The sequence below is a fragment of the Lynx rufus genome, unplaced genomic scaffold, assembly GCF_022079265.1.
Source record: "Lynx rufus isolate CCGP_SWC_20201006 ecotype Redwood Valley unplaced genomic scaffold, mLynRuf1.p SCAF_7, whole genome shotgun sequence".
Taxonomy (NCBI): Eukaryota; Metazoa; Chordata; class Mammalia; order Carnivora; family Felidae; genus Lynx; species Lynx rufus.
The window spans coordinates 103,969,430-103,989,023 of record NW_025814889.1 but is presented as its reverse complement, the minus strand read 5'-3'; the positions used below and the strand labels follow the sequence as shown (position 1 = coordinate 103,989,023).

Here is a 19,594-nt window from a genome sequence, read left to right as displayed (position 1 = left end):
AGAGCCTACCAACACCAAGCTCCATTCGGTCTACTCCTTAATTGTATCCACTAATTTGCTCTGAATTGCATCCAACACTTCCTGCCTGCCAAACTATAATAGTCTCCTTTTCCATCACAGTTCATTTATGATGTCCCAAATATTGTGTGGGACACATTTAAACTAAAAATCTGCTCATTGTCTGAAATTCCAATTTAATTGAGCATCCCTTATTTTTACTACTACCTCTGGAAACCCATTATTAGCCATAATAATTTTAACTCAAACAACTGAATAATCAGGTTGGCTTTTAATAACTGAGTTAAATTTTTTCTTTAGTGTTTACTTATGAGTTCATATGATCCCTGTGACAATGACAATATACACTGAATTGACTCAAAATGATTAATTCACTGACCACATAAAGACCTATTTTTGGAAGTAAAAACTAACTTTACAACTGTTGCAGAATTTTAAGTACATGGGTAAATTTTAACCTCACTGAGAAATATTCTAGCATTTTGGGATCCTCAGTGAGATTTTACATCATCTTCATCCAATCAGTATATAGAGACAAGTTTTTAAACCCCAAACCTCATTTGAATTTTACCCCAAATATGAAAATAGAGATAATCCAGTCCCTTTGAATGGTGTTGTACTAATTGGAAATGACATCTTCCCAACATTTTGCTCAGGCATTTCCTGTCACAGAGGACTCTGGCTGTGTAACAAGGACAGGATGGGAACAGCTGCCTTAAGGGAATCCTTTTTTAGACAACCATAAGGAAAGAGATTTCTCCCTGGTGGCTTGGCCATCTGCCATTTGGACTCTGTGGAAATGTTGTTATTTATGATTTCACTTTTTCCTCCAATTATTAAATGATTTGTACAAGGAATTTAATTTGTCTTACCTCATGAAAGTTATATGTGTAAAGAACCCACTAGGAAATACAAACCAATTATAAAAATAAGTAGAGAAATTAATAGCTAATTACACATTTTTAAAAATTATAGCCATTCTTCAGTTTTATGGTTTTACAACTAATTATTCTGCTTTTATACAATAGAAGAATTAGTTACAAAACTATAAAACTGAACAAAGTATTTTCTCTTGCCTTTGGAAATAAGTATAAGTATAGTCATTTTAATTCACTTAAAGCAAGTGATATAAATAACCTCTGGAAATTTCAAAATTGATAGAGACTTGAGGACTGTGTTATGTAGCATACCAATAGTTTTGATCCTTTCCTTCTGAGTCCCTGCAAAACCAAAAGCAAATTAAAAGATGTGCCATTTACTGTCAGGCACGAGGGGGCGTTTAATCCTCCCTGTTAAGTGGTACCAGAATACCCTCCTTAAGGATCCTTTCATCTCTCCCACATATGTTAGGAGGTAGAGTGCTGGAGAACTTTCTTAATGTGTTCTCATTAGAATTAACCTATACACACTATTTCAGAAAAGCTCCTAGTTCCTTTGTAACTTGGCCAGGCAGGTAGGTAGATATTTAAAGGCATCACTTTGTCCAAAATATTCCCGGTCTTCATCTAACTCTAAGCATCGGAGATCACTTGCAATAGTAATGCTATTTTCACATAAATTCTCTAAGACATGGGATTGGTCACAAATTATGGACCCTTTCAATTCAGCTTTTCTACTGCTGTAGGTTACTTAGTGTCCTTTAAAGCAAGTCATGAATGGCATGTATCACTTTGCAGCAGAAAGTCTGAGTCAGGTAGTTGAACTTGGGCATACACACGTGGATTGTGAGAGATAGACTTGAAGTTTCAGTGCTGTTGAGATGCTGTCATAGCTAGTGGTCCAGGAGTACTCAAATCTTCATTTCACCTTTCCTTCTCAGGGAGTTAGCAACCAAGAAAGCTAGATGAAAGGACCAAAATGAAGGAGAAAACAAATTACCACTTTGTTAATTGTATGGGAAGTACCCAAATCCTCTCTAGTGCAGTTCTGTCTGGTCTAGACAGAACTTGTCTATATATATCCAAATATATAGATTGGATAATGAAGCTTGGGCTCAGACACCTAAATAACAGCCCCCCCCCCAAACTTTCCTCCACTCTGAATCTGAGATGTCTGGTTAGGCCTAAGAAAGTAGAATAGAAAACAACAGGACCATTTACATCTACCCTAAGCAGGCAACTCCTGCCTGATTTCTTGTGACATAGATACAGTAAGGGATGAAGGTATGTCTCATGACTGCTAACTTTTTAGAAATACTATCAGTACCTCTAGTAAAATCATGGCCCAATACAGTTCCTGGTTGCTGACCAATTGCATGAGCAAGTAGGCCTTCCTTCCCAGGGGGTATTGGGACAATAAGTAAAACTGGGATGCAGAGACTAACATGTGGGAGGGAGGGCCAGAAGGTTTTAGTCCCAAAATGTCATATTTGTTTTCGATCTTCAAATTCAGTGCTTTGTTTGTTTGTTTGTTTGTTTCTGTTTTTAGTTATAGGTAATGCCATCCCATTGATGACTTAGTTGTCAGATGTATTTTGTCAGGATACAAGTGAAGTAGGAGGCTCTACAGTAAGGCTGATTTGATTCTTGAAAACAATATAGTTGCACTGGAGAGTGTCAACTGAGATTTTTTCTTGAGTGCTAAAAGGAAATGCTGCCTTGTCAAAGGCACTTACTATATACTGCATCGGCATGGTTGAAAAAAATAGTAATGAAGTAATGAAGCATACTGCCTAAAAAAGGTCTTTTGTGTCCTTTGTGACTAAAAACTGCAGAGTCCATTTAACTTCCCCTTCCTGCTTTGAGAACATAAAGAGTACTTTGCATGGCATAGTTGTCACTGAACCAAGGAGGAATGCTTCTTCAAGTCGATGGCCCATTTCTGGAAGCAATATCAGTTGCCATATTGATTTCACCAGTAATACCATCAAATGTCTGCCTTAATGACTGAACTGTTTTTTGCAAATCATTTCAACCTAATAGAGATGTATTGTCCTTTGCTTCTTTATACCTGTCAATATTTTTCTTGTCCAGTGGGTGGCATGTTTTCACTAAAGTTGATGGCGATACATAAATGTAGAAAAAGACATTTCTCTGGAAATTTTATCCTTCTTGGACTTACACAGGATTGGTTTGAGGCTTGATGGTCTAATTATAGCAGACATGACTTGTAACCAGTAAGGGTCATTTTTTTTTTTTTTTTTTGCGAACAAAATGGTTGGTTCTAGACATTGTCTCATACCTTAAATCCCTTAGTTTATAGGACTTCCAACACTACAATTTTAAACAAAATGTTTCTGCAGCTACAAAAGCATATGGAAACTATAGATGATAGATACATGGATAGCTATAGTTCTAAGTACACAGCATTTATTTATGGTTGCCATTTTTCCAAAATGGAAGACAAATTCAAGGCAAAAATTAAATACTTTTTGGATTATTTCTTCCATTATTAATAGATGAACCAATTTTCAGTTGATTTGGAATTATTTCTACAAAACCTCCTAAAATAAGCAGATTATGTTTTCAGCAACTTAAGCTTTACTTCTCTTTCATTCCAGCCATATGAAGGATAGTGTACACATTCATATCAGGGCACTTATTTTTGCATGGATGAAACCCACTCCACTACATGCAGTTAAATTTAGAGCCACAAATTCATTATAGATACCTCTTCCCCTGCCCAAACTCTGCCTTCAGAAAACCTGCCGTGTTTTTTATTATATTATGATAAATATATTGTGTCTTAATATTGTAAATGTTGTCCACCCAGCCAGGTGGCCTATAATAATAAAAGGGCACGGAAGGAATCGATTTTACTTTTAATTTATGAGAATATTTAAATATTTTAAAATCAGATACCGCATCAAATAACTTTCCTTTATTCCACTTTTATCTGAGTTTCCAAATCTGAAAAATTAAGAAAACCATTAAAAATTGTAAATGTAGATACAAATATCAGTGTTTTTTTAAAAAATTTTGATTTATTTATCTTGAGACAGAAAGAGCACGTGTCCACGTATGAGTAGGAGAGGGGCAGAGAGAGGGAAAGAGAGAGGATCCCAAGCAGGCTCCGTGCTGTCAGCGCAGAGCGAGACACGGGGTTCAAACCCACGAACCCTGAGATCATGACCTGAGCCAAAATCAAGTCAGATGCTTAACTGATTGAGCCACCCAGGAGCCCCTACAAAGTCTTAATACTTATATTGTTTTTTTTCCTACTTTAAAAATATACATTCTTGCTTGTTTTTTCAACAAAAACTATACATTTAACAAGCCTTAATGAACACTATAATGTGGTAGGATTTGGACCATATCATTTTCCCATTTGGACTTTGTTCCTCATTAATTTGCTCTAATAATTCTGATCATTTGTCTTTCTACTTGAAGTACCTTGGTCTAATGTTAGACATTTTGATTTTTCATGGTTACTGAAAAGTTTATTTCTTTTTTGCAGTCACTGATATAGAGGGGTGTATCCTAATTGTAATTCTATTGACATTTTAGTAGCCAGCCTGTTCACAATGATGCACTACAAAATCTCTGGAGTATCTTGTACTTGAAAGAAATGTTACCCTCCATTAAAGTATATGTTGCTTTCCACATTTATAAACTTTAAGGAATGGGAGCTAATGTCATCTTTTTATTATATTAAACATATCTTAAATATAGGTAGGTCTTTGTGTTTCAAAGCCCTTATTTTTAATTTCCAAAATCCTGATGAAGTTTCAGAATATTTTCATCTAAAACTATTTTCTTTTTTTTAAAGTTGGGTTTATGGAAGTATAATTTTCATAGAGTATTGGTATTTCCTCTTTTCAGTGTACAATTCTGAGACTTTTAATTATGACATGCAATCATGTGATCATCACCATTATCAAGGTATAGGAGTTCCAGCACCCCCCAAAAGTTCTTTATGCCTGGTAGTCAACTCATCCCCATCCCTAGCTTCTGGCAACCTTTGATCTATTTTCTGTTCCTATTATTTTGCTTTTTCCAGAGTGTCATATAAATGAAATAATCATAGAGTCTGACTTCTTTCACTTAAGCAATACTCATTTGAGATTCATCTGCATTGTTGCATGTATGAGTAGTTTATTCCTTTTTATTGCCAAGCAGTATTCCATTGTACAGGTGTGCTTCCATTTAATTATTCATTCACAGTTGAAGGCTATTTGAATTGTTTCCAGTTTGTGGTGAATATGAAATACATAAGGGAATCTTAAGGTAAGTGTAGGTTTAACTATATAGAAAACTGTTCATCTTGTTTTCTCATGTGGCTGTGCCATTTTGCATTCCTACCAGCAATGTACAAGAGTTCTAGTTGTTCAACATTCTTGCCCATACAAGGTGTTCATTTTTTTAAAAATCTAGACATGTTAATAAAAGTGTAGATGTATCTAATTATGGCCTTATTTTTAACTTTCTTAGGGACTAGTGATATTGAGTATCTTTGATGATGAGTATCTTTTCACATTTGCCACCCATAGATCTTCCTTGCTGACATGCCTATTCAAGGAGTTTATCCAATTTTTAATTAGGTTGTTTTCTTACTATTGACTTTTGAAAATTCTTTATATATTTTGGATATGAGACCTTTATCAGATATGTGTTTTACAAACATTTTTGCCTAATCAAGTTGTTTTTTCATTTTCTTAAAGTTTTCCTGAGAGTTAGTTTCTACTTTTTTAAACTATGTTTTAGTCAGATTCTCAGTTTCCAAACCCTGACATTAACAAATTTTCACTAATTTCTAGTGAACAAATTATACAACTCTTCGAATTGGAGGGGGCTCAAAGAAAACAAACTCTAAAGATAGCACAGTTCCGTATAACATTCACTTAAATGATACAGCAATCAGGAGTTCTTTGGGCTGAAACTAGCAGAAAATGCAACTTCATTGGCTTAAACAAATATTTTTCTTCATTACAAGTTGAGAGATAAAGGCAGCTACTTACAGTGTTTGAGGAGCTCCACATAATCAGAGCTGATATAGACACTTTTTCTTGGCCTTTCTCTTGCAGTCGTAGGTTGCTACTACAGCTGACCATCTTCACACTCAGAACAAAAAGTAAGGAAGGGAAAAAGGATAGCGCTTGTACCAAGAGGACAACACTTTTCCAGAAGCCTCTCACCTACTTCCAATTAAATTCTTATTGGAAAGAACTAGGTCATATGGTGAGGCAGTGCTAGGAGGAGGAGGCTGAAAATGGGGGCTGGGCAAGGTGAGCCTACCTAGTATCTGCCTCACACAGCCATTTTAAAATAACACGAAATACAGGGGTGCCTGGGTGGCCCAGTCAGTCGGGCGTCCGACTTCAGCTTGGGTCATGATCTCACAGTCCATGAGTTCGAGCCCCGCATCAGGCTCTGTGCTGACAGCTCAGAACCTGGAGCCTGCTTTGGATTCTGTGTCTGTCTCTCTCTCTGCCCCTCCCCTACTCACACCCGGTCTCTCTCTGTCTCAAAAATAAATAAAAACATTAAAAAAAATTTTTTTAAATAACACGAAATACTAAAGGCAGTAAAAGTGTAAGAGCAGAAGACAGAGCAATCAAAATCTAATTTTGAACTCAAGGTGTTTCCACACTTGCTGACCAAGCAGCTAAATTCTAAAGGTGTAGCTTCCATTGCATTTTAGGCATGCATGTAATAGTAATAATAGAAACATAGTAGCTATTATCATAAGAATTTAATAAGAATAATAGGTTATGGTTTATAAAGCCACATACTTTATCTTCTTTGACTGCCTCTCAAAGATAGGGCTTTACATAATGGAAAACTAAGATGCATAGATAGTAGGTCACTTAAAGTCACACACAAAAGGGAACCAGGATGAGAAACTCATAATACAGATTTATCATCCCATACCTACCTCTCTGTACCAATCAGGGTACAGAATCAAAAAGAATAATTCAATGTAAAGTTTATGTTTTGATATTATCTACATAACCTGTGTGTAAATGAAAGCTCAGAAGCAAAAATCCTATTGCATTAGAATTTTAGCTGTTCAGCTTAATTTATCTAAATGGGAATTCTGTTGTACAGTTGGTAAATAAGTTGAAGTAAAAGTGTAATTTTTACTTTATTTGTATTTGTTATTCTCTCAGTGATAAAATTTCCATCTAGAAAAAAGTAGTCTATTTGCTTTCTTAATATAAAGAAATAAAATTTATATTATTTATTTAAAAATTTTTGGAGCGCTTGGGTGGCTTAGTCGGTTGAGCATTCAGCATTTGGTTTCGGCTCAGGTCATGATCTCGCAGTTTGTAGGTTCGAGCCCTGCATCAGCTCTGTGCTGGCAGTGTGGAGACTGCATGGGATTCTCTCTCTCTCTCTCTCTCTCTCTCTCTCTTTCTGCCCCTCCCCCACTTGCACTGTCTCTGTCTCTCTCAAAAAAATAAACTTAAAAAAAAAATTAAAGCCCTTCTATAGTGAAGATTTATGTCAATTCAAAGTTTTAGAAGATGCCTTTAATTTTTTTCTTTCATATTTTGGTCCAGGTGCTTGACACACTGACTAGAGTAACTCCTAAACGAATGTTAGCAGAACAAATGAACAAATGAACTTTCTGAATCAAGTGACTGCAATCCCACTGCCTTAATTGAATCGATCTATATTTGTAAATTTTCGATAGCTTGGAATAAGTTCCAAATATTCAAAATGCTATTGAATCTGTGAGATTTATTCAAAGTCAGTAAATTACTGATACTAAAATGTAAGCTCAAACTGTGTACAAGAATTTCTGTAAATTATTCAACTTTCACTAGGAATTCACCTATCTTACCAATGGAATATGCTTAAAATGCTGCTGTAGCTGACATTGCCCAGAAATTTGGAGACCCAAGTGATTCTGGAAACTATAAGCCCCACTGTCCTGTGTTGAAGCTCACACAACCATTTTCTCTTCCTTTTAAGAATTCTCTGAGGGCATCTGGTAAAATACTTTAGCTTTCTATAACAATTTCCTTCAAAATTTTACAAATACCTGTACACTTGTCCTTGAAAAGTAAGATAGGTAGGGATACATTTTGTCCCTAGAAAATGAGGAGCTAAGAAACTTTAACAAGACAATATAACCAATGGAAATAGAATTAATGTCTCCAAGTTCTGACTTGACTCTCTAACTAGACCATGTCAGCCAGTGTTTAAAAACCGACTGATCAGAATCTGTTGTGCTTTACAAAAGAAAACACTAAAAATAATATTTGACTTCTTTCTTTGAATCATAGTATATTATAATCATAAAAGATTATTAAAAATGCTATTTCACTTTCATTGGGAGTGATGAATTTGTTGGTTTCTGAATCGTATTGTACATTTGCAGCCACCACATGTATAATGATAAGCGTCATGTTGAACCTAGATACCTTTATTCAAAATATAAATAAATACTTGTGACATCTCCAAGTTTTTGTTTCCTCAGTGCAACCAAAATGGTAGTAGTCCAATGCTGTCTTAATAAGAAAGCCCGATGTGGTTGAAAGAGGAAAGACGTTGGAGGCAATAAGATATGAATCTCTGTACCAGATCTGCCACTACCTGTGTGGTCATAGGCATGTTACCATCTCTGTGCCTGCTTCCTTGTGTGTAGAGGGCCTCAATCATAAGTTGTGAGCATTGACTGGACTCTTAGATATAAAATGCTTAGCATTATGCTTGGCCTACAGTAAGTCCTCATTAAATGCACACCAGACTTGTGGTTACTTACTTCAAGACGTATTCGTTGAATAAGACCCTTTAATTTATTTACAAGATCCTTTACTCACTGCTACGCACGTGTCTTTTTATGGCCTACTAATTATTATGTATAAGAAGAAGTGATACAGCATGATTTCTTAGTTCAGGGTTTCTCGATCTCAAGACTATTGGCATGTTGACATAGTTCTTTGTTACAGGGGGCTACTCTGAGCATTGTAGGATATTTAGCAGCCTCTTGGTCTTCTAATACTACATACCAGTAGCATCCTCCTGCTCTTCATTTGTGACAACCCAAAACGTCTCCAAACATTGCCAAATAAATTGGTGCAGAAACGCCCCCAGGCAAGAACTACAGTCTTCCATCAATTCTCTGTAAAATGTATTCACGGACTTCTAGTCCTAGGAGATTCTTCCCCAAAGATCCCAGTGTCAAATAAGTTGGGAAACATTGAATATTAATAATAATAATAGTAATAATAATAGCTATTTTTTATAAACTTACTATATGCTGCAAACTGTTCTAATCTTATTTAATCTTCCTAACAGACCTAGAAGTTAGTTACAACTCTAAGGCATATTTTTCAAATTAGAACATTGCAACTTAATATGTAACAATACACTTAATATGTGGCAACTGCAGAACTAATTTTTCAAATTAGAACATTGCAACTTAATAGTAACAATACACTTAATATGTGGCAACTGCAGAACTTGGGCGTTATCTGTACATAGTACTGCCTCTTGCATACTCCACTTTTTAATTCCCAGTTCAAATTAGAATGTTAAGGATAGTTATTCTTAAATTTTTATTTCTTTATTTTAGGAGCTTACAAAATTAGTTTTTGCTGTTATCAGTTGATGACAATCCTAACTGTGTGCAAATGATTGTCTACATAAACATACTTTGATGCACGTAAATATATCATTTTCCCTGGAAAAGATAATCAAGATGACCCTAGAAAAATTCAAATGGTCCAAAATCAAGGAGGGAGAAATTTCTCTGCTTGGAGGAGGCAGGGAACAATGAACAGAGAAAATGAAATTTGAATTGGGTCTTTTATCATCATGTTAAACTGGGTTAAAGAAGATTCTGCCAAATGAAAGGGCATTCCAAACAGAGCAAACAGCATATCCAAAGGCCTAGGCAACTGGGAAGGCATTATATATTTGGGGAATAGTGAGGATGGAGGAAAGGAAGTTGGGGAATAAAACTAGAGAAAAGGCTGCATTCTGCATTATTATTGCTGGTTTGACTCGTGTGGGCATTGGACTTTGCAACCTTTACTCTAAGGGCAGTAGACAGCCAAAAGCTCGGTAGTGACACGATCAGGTAGGTACTTGACAATGATAACTAAAGTCAATAGTGTTTGGTGGTGGAAAACCCAATTAAGACACTAATGCAGAGCTTTGAGCAAGATATAATGAGTAAAGACAGAATGAAGGGCCAGATTTGAAAGAGTTTCTTAACAAGAAAAGCAGAGTAAGGAAAATCTTCCTCCTAAATGGGCTGTAAGATCAAGTAAGTGGAATTTATTTGTAGAAGGGATATTTCTGCAAAATAAAGTGATGTACTTTCAAGGAAATAACATGGAAACATGTTAAGCAGCTATTCTGGTAACCTAGAAAATTTGCATTAACAAGTCCCAGGCTCCACAAATGCTTTCCTGGAAAACTCTTCCTTTTTCATTCCGATTTCTCACTAAAATTGTATATACTCCAGTTATTTAGTGAAGTTTCAGCCTACCTGATAGATTCTAAATAGTGCCCCTACCTTTTTAGTCTAGACCACTTTGTCTTTTTCCCAAACATGCTACTTGGGAAAGATGAGTCAGCATTGATGGAGATTCAACCAAATGTATTTGAAAAATGATGAGCCAGCCAAGAAATGTTGGAAAGAGATTGGTCAGAGATACTCAGAGAATGGTTGTGGAATGGATGTATTAATCACATTCTGAATTCACTTTAATAACTTTGGACTTAAGTGTGGAAAATATGATTAATAGAAAGGAAAAAAATCTTTGATTGCAACTTTCTATTTCATCTTTTACAAAATAGTTAATGGGCCAATCGCAAAAAATATCCCAGCGAAATCCCAATTGGACTTTTACCTCTGCACATTATGCAGTTGATTTTTATGACTATTATTTAAATCTTTAAAATGGGCATATGGTCTAACATAGCCTTGTTATTTTTTTCTATTTTCTCAAACTATCCTTTAAGAGTCATTCTGTATATGTAAGTTATTTATAATGAAGCAATTTATTTTGCCACCGATATACAGATTTTATAATCCCATCCCTGACAATTTAGAAGGAAAACATTTTTTTCTACTAACAATTTTTGTGGTTGTGCCTAAAATCATAAATAATAATAATACCTGCTGTTTAAGGAGTGCTTATTAGGTGCCAGGTGCCTCGAAAGTATTATTTCAAATGAAACCCATATGAAATAAATATTCTTTACCCATTTTTCAGAAGGGCAAAAAGAGAGTCAACATGGTGAAGTGGTTCAGCCAGGACCTCACAGTCCATCAATTATACTGCAAGGCTGAAACTTAGGTCCGTTAGTCAACAAAACCTATGTGCTTTCTACAATATCATTTTGGGTCCAGATTTTACCTGTATTTTTTTTATTTCATTTAAACGTTAACATGAACCAGAGCTGATAGGTTGCTCTGTGTTACTAGTGCTAAAATCTCTTATTTTACTTGTTCCTGCCCCTGGATATCATTTTATTTCTCTATTTATGAATTATGAATATATGTCACAAAAGGTAACATACATTCCGATAGGCAAGGAAAAGATATTGTTACGCAGCTTTATATATAAAATTTTTATCAGATATTTGAGAGAAGGCACTATATGTAGGGGTAAAAATTTTTACTGACAAAGTAGCTTTTTTTTTTTTAATTTTTTTTTCAACGTTTATTTATTTTTGAGACAGAGAGAGACAGAGCATGAACGGGGGAGGGGCAGAGAAAGAGGGAGACACAGAATCAGAAACAGGCTCCAGGCTCTGAGCCATCAGCCCAGAGCCTGACACAGGGCTCGAACTCCCGGACCTCGAGATCGTGACCTGGCTGAAGTCGGACGCTCAACCGACTGCGCCACCCAGGCGCCCCAAAGTAGCTTTTATAAAATCAAGTATCCGAGTTTTTATACCTGATGAACACGGATAACCAAATAATAAGTGCTTGCCTTCTCTGCTGCAGCCCTCACCCACCAAATAGGAAAGATTTTTTTTTTGGTCCAAATCATCAGGATAATTGATTCAGACTTATTTCAGTTTGTAACAGAGAATTTCTGTTTTACAAATGAAAATTTGTCATCCTATCTGCAGTGAAAGAATTGATGCTCTTAATGTTCTTACACATTCTTTTTTTTTTTATGTGAACATTTTAGGTGTATCAATATATGCATGAAACGATAACTGTTAATGGCTGTCCTGAATTCCGTGCCAGGGCCACAGCAAAGGTAAGACTTGAGTAACTTTAAAAATACATTTGACCCCAGTGATCTAGTAATTGATTGTGCGCGTGTGTGTTTCAGGTATTCTCGTGTGTACACTGTAAGAGAATTTAGACATCAGTGGCAGCCCAGAGTCTAGAACCAGTACTGCTTCCCAGGTAAAAATCCTAATGGAAAATTGAACGTTTCTGCTGCTTCTGTAGCTTAAGAAAGGAGAATGATTTCATTAAACTCACTAACTGTCCATTTGGCACAAGCAAATCTACTGGTTCATTGTATGAAATAATACATGGTTTTCTGACACGTTCCTTTGATCCAAAAGAACCTGTTCCCCTTTCAGTGCATGAAGATTTACTTGCACAAGTCGAAAGCTTTGACTTGAGTTAGACATGAGGAGAACTCACCTGAGACCCACTGACATAGGATCCTTCTAAGTATACAGCTGAGCAGTGGGTAGCTTGCTGAAAGAATGTGACACTGACCGAAAGGGAAAGCCTGTCACCTTTTGTGAGAGTGACCACATGTGCTCTTTAAAAACTCAAATCCAGACATTGCAGAGAAATCTAATGGAAATCTTACACGAATGGTAAGCTTATAGCAATAGGATAGTGAAATTATCTGGAAAATAGACCATTAGGAAACAGTAGTTTTAAACTAAAATTACTGATGTAGTTCTTATTTTACAAACAGAAGTGCTGTAATCGATGCACAACAGCTTGCTTTTTAAAAGCTCTTACCCTTCTAATAATGTGTAAGAAATAAGAACTGGTGAAAATAATCAGAATTTTCCATTTAATTCTTTTGTGTTATATCACCTCTTGTTTGGTTTCTCTCCTGATTTCTTAGTTTTCATTCTGTAACTGAACACTGTAGATTTGTAAGGTTTTTTTAACCCAGGCAAAAGGAGGGTATTATTATCGTTACATCATGCTTTGCTTGTACTGAAGTGGAACACACACAGAAAAATGATCCCTACATGGTTTAATTAAGGGGAAAGTGAATTATGTAGTGTTTTACCATTCTCATTTCTTATTCATGTAGAACAGCAGGATAGCAGCATAATGTTGCAATAGCACAATATTTTCTGGTTGTTTCTGGGCTGTCTGCATTGCATCCATGTCAGCCATTAAAATCTATGCATGACGACGAGGTTTGCATGAGCAAATGCATGTAGCTAAAAACAAGCCATTATTTCCATATCATTCACTAAACTTCACTAAATGCAGACAGTAGCATAATGCTCAATTGATGTGATAATGCTGTGTGTGGAAAAGAATGTACAGTCGTTGGCAATCAATATTTTCACAGTGTTGAGTAAATCACTTTATAGTAGGCATCTAATCAACTGTGGTTAAGTCAGGTTAATGGAAATGGAAAATAAGAAGCAGGCAGAGGATCTTTTCTTGATAGAAACTACTTAAATGCTGTTATTTTATTTCCGTGAGGGGTGGGAACTAATGGTAAGTTGTGTTTCCAGCTTATTTTTAAAAATTCATGTATGAATTTTAAAATAAAATGACGTCCACATTAAATGATATTTTGTACATCTAGGTTTAGAACCATGAGCTGCTCATTTTGCCCACGTTGCCGTAGGAGTTGAAATATTAATGTAAAATGTAGGGGGAAACATCTGTACCAGACAAGAGGACCTCTCATAACAACACAGAGTAGTGATGTGAAATAATAATAATCCGTTTGAATCTATTTCCTATTTTAGCTTTTATTTGCTTTTAGGTATCCTCAATCAAAAAACAAAAAACAAAAGCAAAAACAAAATGTGCCAAGCCAGTGTTCTGGCAATAGCAAGATTATATATGTATTCCCCAGAGTATACACGTATAAGTGCTTCTAAGCACATTGAATAAACGTTCATGTACATGCACCGGGGTAGACTGGGTGTCCTACAGAGAAGTGGATTACATCATCTCTGCCCTTCAGGTGCTCATAGTCAACACGTATACATAACAGTTATGGCATGTGTACCGTATAAAGGTAATATGAGGACGCAACCTATTTTGGAGTCCAAGAAAAGGAGGAATTGCATCTAACTAAGGTAACTGGGGAAGATTTTTATGAAGAAGGGAAATTTGTATCATAATGGATAAGCTCTAGAAAGCCGGGAATAGCTAGGCAGGGCTTTACCAAACAAAGGAGTCATAGATGACGTTTAAATGAAGCGAATCTTCCCACCACCCCGCCCCCACAGCCCCATCTTGTTCTTTCTTTCACAGGAGAATGCTATAAAAATAAGAGGAGTTGCCTGATCCTACGCACTGCAAAGCATACGATTAGCCTTATTTCCCTCGTTGTATTACCAAATGACCATCTTTTCTTTCAGGCAACAGTTGCAGCTTTTGCAGCTAGTGAAGGCCATTCCCACCCTCGGGTAGTCGAACTGCCAAAGACTGATGAAGGCCTTGGTTTTAACGTGATGGGAGGAAAGGAGCAAAATTCCCCCATTTATATCTCCCGCATCATTCCTGGAGGGGTGGCCGAAAGACACGGAGGCCTCAAAAGGGGAGACCAGCTGCTATCAGTGAACGGAGTGGTATGTTCATAAAATAACCGGAGGTTTTCTCCCCTAAGCACATTTTTTGCCCCCTGCTGTTTCTAAAGTCAATGTTGAAATCCTAGAACAAATCATCATTTTGTGTCCAAACAGCTTCCTCAGCATTGATGGACATTAACCCTACAAAAGCAATAATTTTATAGTTTTTATGTCTCATTTCATCTGTTCGGGTATGATAAGTGTGAACTAGTTGGAAAACTATCCCAAGAAATTATCCCAACTAGTAGAGTTTTCCCCTATATGATACTCAAGTTGAATTAATGCTTAGAAGAGCGTAATAATAACTCCAAGGTTCTTTCTATTCAAATTACTATAAACAATTACATGCATTTTAAAAATAACGACAAAACTCCTCATCCTGTGTTTTTTAATTAAAGAGGAGGGATATTTTTAATATACATAATAATAACGCACATGGAAAAAGAATGCGCAGATAATTCCTTAATGTACAGCTATAGTATGATAAAAACATAATAACCTCTTCCCCAAAAATGTTTGATTATGTTATCTATCCATCATATATATTTTGACTTTGACATGAAGTTAAGGTAGATTAAATGTGTAACATTTTAAAGTAGAAGTAGGAACATACTTTTTTGTTCATAAACTCATATTCTTTGGATGCCATTACCTCCACATGTAATAAAGACCTGTTAAAGAAATAACTTAATCTGAAAAGAACAATTTTCTACCCATAACTTCTACACGTACTAAGAATAATCTAAAAGCATAAATTTCAGAAGTTTAAATAAGAGCACATCAATGTTTATGTCTGTATTAACCTAAGATCTTTTCCCTAAGGACTTAAGATTTTAATAAATAAACTAGACCTGGGTTATTTGTGACCTTGCTGATTTCTGCTCAGAACACAATATCCAAAATAAACAGCTTTTAGAATGTGATATTGGTAACTATGGGGTAAATTGTTGTGTTCTTTTATTTTATTATTATTTTTATTAATAATAATATTTTATTTTAATAATAATATTTTAATAATAATAATAATTATTTAATATTATTTAATAATAATATTTTAATAATAATATTTTATTATCATTTTTATTAATTTATTAAATTGTTGTGGTTCTTTTATTTTATTATTATTTTTTTATTTTTAGCATGACTAGCAGTTTTGTAGAACCCAAAACTACTCATTTAACTCTGCTGACCCCTGATATACCTCAAAATCATTAATCCATGAATATTCTATATCACTTCAGAATTCCAATTCTAAAACTACCATTTCATTCACTTTTTTGTATATAACCATGTTTTGAGATGAGCTTTCTTATTGACCTTTAGGTAATTATGACTTTTTCAAAGCATGTTCCAGCTGATAATTTCAGAGTCCAACTTTCCAGTAGACGGTTCTGGAGCTAGGTCATGCAATTATTTCACAAAGTAATCTGTGCCTTGGTGTATGAATTTATTACAATTGATCTAAATATATTGGGTACATCAAAAAAAGTATAGATTTTTTAAAAATGAAAAGTACAAAAAAGAACCAAAAACACAGAGAAATTGTGATTATATGAAGCAACAATAGATATAAGTGAATTCAATGTAATAGGTGGTTGACTTTTAACTGTCTTTAAAGGAGCTAAAGAGCCTGTGTTTATTAACCCATGTATAGGCACAGCTATCGGCATTTCATAATCTCTCATCCCTTCCTTGCAGTGAACATGTGGCTTTATCTGCAGGGGGTATTGGAGAGTGGAATCAGACTCATCAGTCTCTATCAGTCAGTGTTCATGTGATTATAAATTAATATCCCCTATACTTGAATTTCCTAGTCTGAATAAGGGGAGTAGTAACTAAAAGCTCTGATGAAGATTAAAATGAGGCAGGACGTCTTTTAAGAATGGTACTGTGATAATTTAGTCCCACAAACTTTTTCTTTTCTTTCTTTCTTTCTTTCTTTCTTTTTTTTTTTTTTAGAGAGAGGTAGGGGAGAGAGAGCTAATGTGGGCGAGGGAGGGGCAGAGGAAAAGGGAGAACGAGAGAGAGAGAGAGAGAGAGAGAGAGAGAATCTTAAGCAGCCTCCATGCCCAGCATGGAGCCTGACGAGGGGCTTGATCTCACAGCTGTGAGATCATAATCTGAGATGAAATCAAGAGTTGGACACTTAACCAACTGAGCCACCCATGTGCCCCAGTCACACACACCTTTGATAAGTAAGTGTGGTTACTGAAGAAGGTTGAAGAGGGTTAGCAGTAGCCCTATGATATTGTTAATGCTAGTCTCGTTGAAAGAAAATCTTGAGGCAAATTCTGCTACACGTGTAAGCATATTTTAGCAAACATAGTAGCAAAAAGGCATTCATGCAGCCTCTGTCATAGCTGATGAAATTCTAGTTCTCTGTCCATTCAGATGTTCCAGTCATTACCTTGGAAAAAAGGTTTACTGAGGCAGATGAAACAACATTCCAGGGCCAGGATTTTGTTACCCTTATATTCAGCCTCAGACAACCAGAAATTCTAGTAAACTGGCAGTTGGAAATAGGAAGGTTTAGTGACCAAACTTAGGCCACTAATCTTATGGTATGGGCTATGAGCCTTCTTAAGATTTTTGCATTCTTTTCCTGCAAAGGTGGGCAACGTCTCCAAAAGTCTTTAATATTCCACATATATATAACACTTTTAATTTTACCATTTACATTCCATTTGCCATGCTAGTTAATGAGTCACTGATTTTACGAATGAGAATCCATTTCTGACCTATTTTTGCTAATAAGCAAAGCTTCGTTTGTTCATTGAAATAGTTATAACAAATGCTTTTGTGGTAGCCAAGCTCTGGAATATTGCTTATCTGATTTAGTGCTTTGCGGACGACCCTGGACTGGTTTAAGCTCCTGAAGTTGGGGTTTAAGAAAATATTGTACATCCATATAATCAAACTATATATTATAAACTACCTATTTTAGAATCTTTGAAAGTAAGTTATATACATTTTAACAGTACCCAGTATTGCTCAGATGTTCATCAAGAGGTAGTTTTTATTCTGTAAATGAGAAATTTCATGCATTTCTCATAGTCATGCAGAGTGGTTAGCCCCAGGCAAGAACCTGGCCTTGCTTCTAAAACCCAATCCAGAAGTCTTTTCAGTAGAAATTTCAGTCAGATAGACGTACTTAAAAAAAAAAAAAAAAAAGTAACAACTCTGTAATGGAAGAGTGAAAAAAGAGAAAAGATTTAGCAAATGATCAAATTATTTCTTCTTACACTTTAAAGTACCACATGGGGAAATTAATATGAAAGCTTTTCAGAACATGTCATTATGAAGCGAGAACAAATTTTAGAAGAAAGTGATTTGAAGGGCTGAAGCAAACCTGAACTATTTCAGTACACGACCTCTGGGAAAAGTTTCCTAAAGTCCCACTTAACAAGTGAAGAAAGTATTCCGGGGATCTTATCTGAAAAGACATTTGAAAGGATGTCTTGATTATGTACGTTTGTTTTTCTTCCCTGCCTCCTTTTAGAAAGGATATATCACAATATTTGGTGAAAAATACAATATGTGCATACAGAACTGTTAACATGGCATGTTAGGTAATAAAGTAGGATGATGGAAAGAGGGGAAAATCAATAAGTAGAAGTAAAGAAAAGATACAGCAATTGAGCAAGTGTTTTTCCGTGTCTCTATTAGTATCTTGGAAGTCAAAACAGAAGGAAACTCATACAAGCTCAGCTATCATTGGGAGGAAAGCTTTTTTTTTTTTTGTATTCCTGAGCTCCAGAGAAATTTCCCATGGGATTCTTACAGATGAGACACTGAATCACCTAATGCAATTTTATAGAAAATACAGAGGCCTTTGTATAGGGCTACTTCTTAGGTCAACCCTCAGTAAAAACAGCAGAATGCTCAATTAAAATTTAACATTAACAGAAGGTTAAAATGTCACAGTTTGAATTTATAGCTTCCTAATGATCTTCTTTTCACCCTTTTATGCCCAAGTATTTCATCAGCAATTTTGAGAAGGACTAAAGAACCATTTATAAAGGCTGCAGCCAATGTGGAGCCAGCAGAGACAGTAAATAAATTTAATGATAGATTCCAGATATTAAAAAATCTCAGTAGAACAGTAGCATAGGCCGAATTTAATGAGAATCTACATGAAATCCTGCTCCTGTGCCCAGAAAACTTGCTACATAGGTGCAAAATCAGGGAAGAATGGCTAACCATCAAAACCTGAAAAAACAAACAAACAAAATCCTGGGGATTTCAGTTTATTTTAAGAGGAATATTAGGGAAGTTAGTTGAGGGAAAAAATCACAAAAACATGTTAATGTGAGCATAGGGGCTAATAATACAAATACAGTGTACAGATATCGAAGGAGATTGGTCGTGCTCTGGAATGTGCTGTTCAGCTCACACCCCATTGTGCTCCAATCTGGGTTCCATCCTTGTGGAGGACAGTTCAATTCATTTGGAGATGAGAAGGCTTGTATACAATGAACAGGTTAAAGAAGGACTTGAGTTGTTTAGAAGAGAGAAGAGGATATTCAGGGGAATTCTGGCTGTCTTCAGTTGTCCTGCATTGTGTCAGGTGCCTGATGGCAGAACCAAGACCCCTGGTAAAAGCCACAAGGAAGACAGATTTCAGTTTATTATATTAAAGAGCTTCTAAACACATAGAACTCTATGAATAGGGAAAGACTGAATCATAAAACAGTATGTGCCCATAATTTGAAGTTTTAATCAGATACTAGAGACCACCTCGAAGGAGTACTTTAGAACATGTGTCCTGTAGAGACAGCTGGAACAGTTGGTCCCTTCTAACTCTGTAGCTGTGATTCTATGCCCTTCGATGGGATTTTCCTGACACTGCTATACACACCCCACACCCTTCCTTATACAGGTAAGTGGGCTCCACCTACTCTCTGTGTAGACTACTAAGGAGA

At 35.7% G+C, this 19,594-nt stretch overlaps 1 protein-coding gene across 1 annotated transcript in view; it reads left to right on the top strand.

Moving 5' to 3' along the window:
- Positions 1-19,594, top strand: part of LIN7A (lin-7 homolog A, crumbs cell polarity complex component) — a 115,517-nt gene that overhangs the window by 73,156 nt on the left and 22,767 nt on the right. The window contains exons 3-4 of the mRNA XM_047065028.1: positions 12,059-12,130; positions 14,463-14,672. Of these exons, the coding sequence (XP_046920984.1) occupies positions 12,059-12,130; positions 14,463-14,672 (282 nt within the window). The remainder of the gene's footprint in view (positions 1-12,058; positions 12,131-14,462; positions 14,673-19,594) is intronic.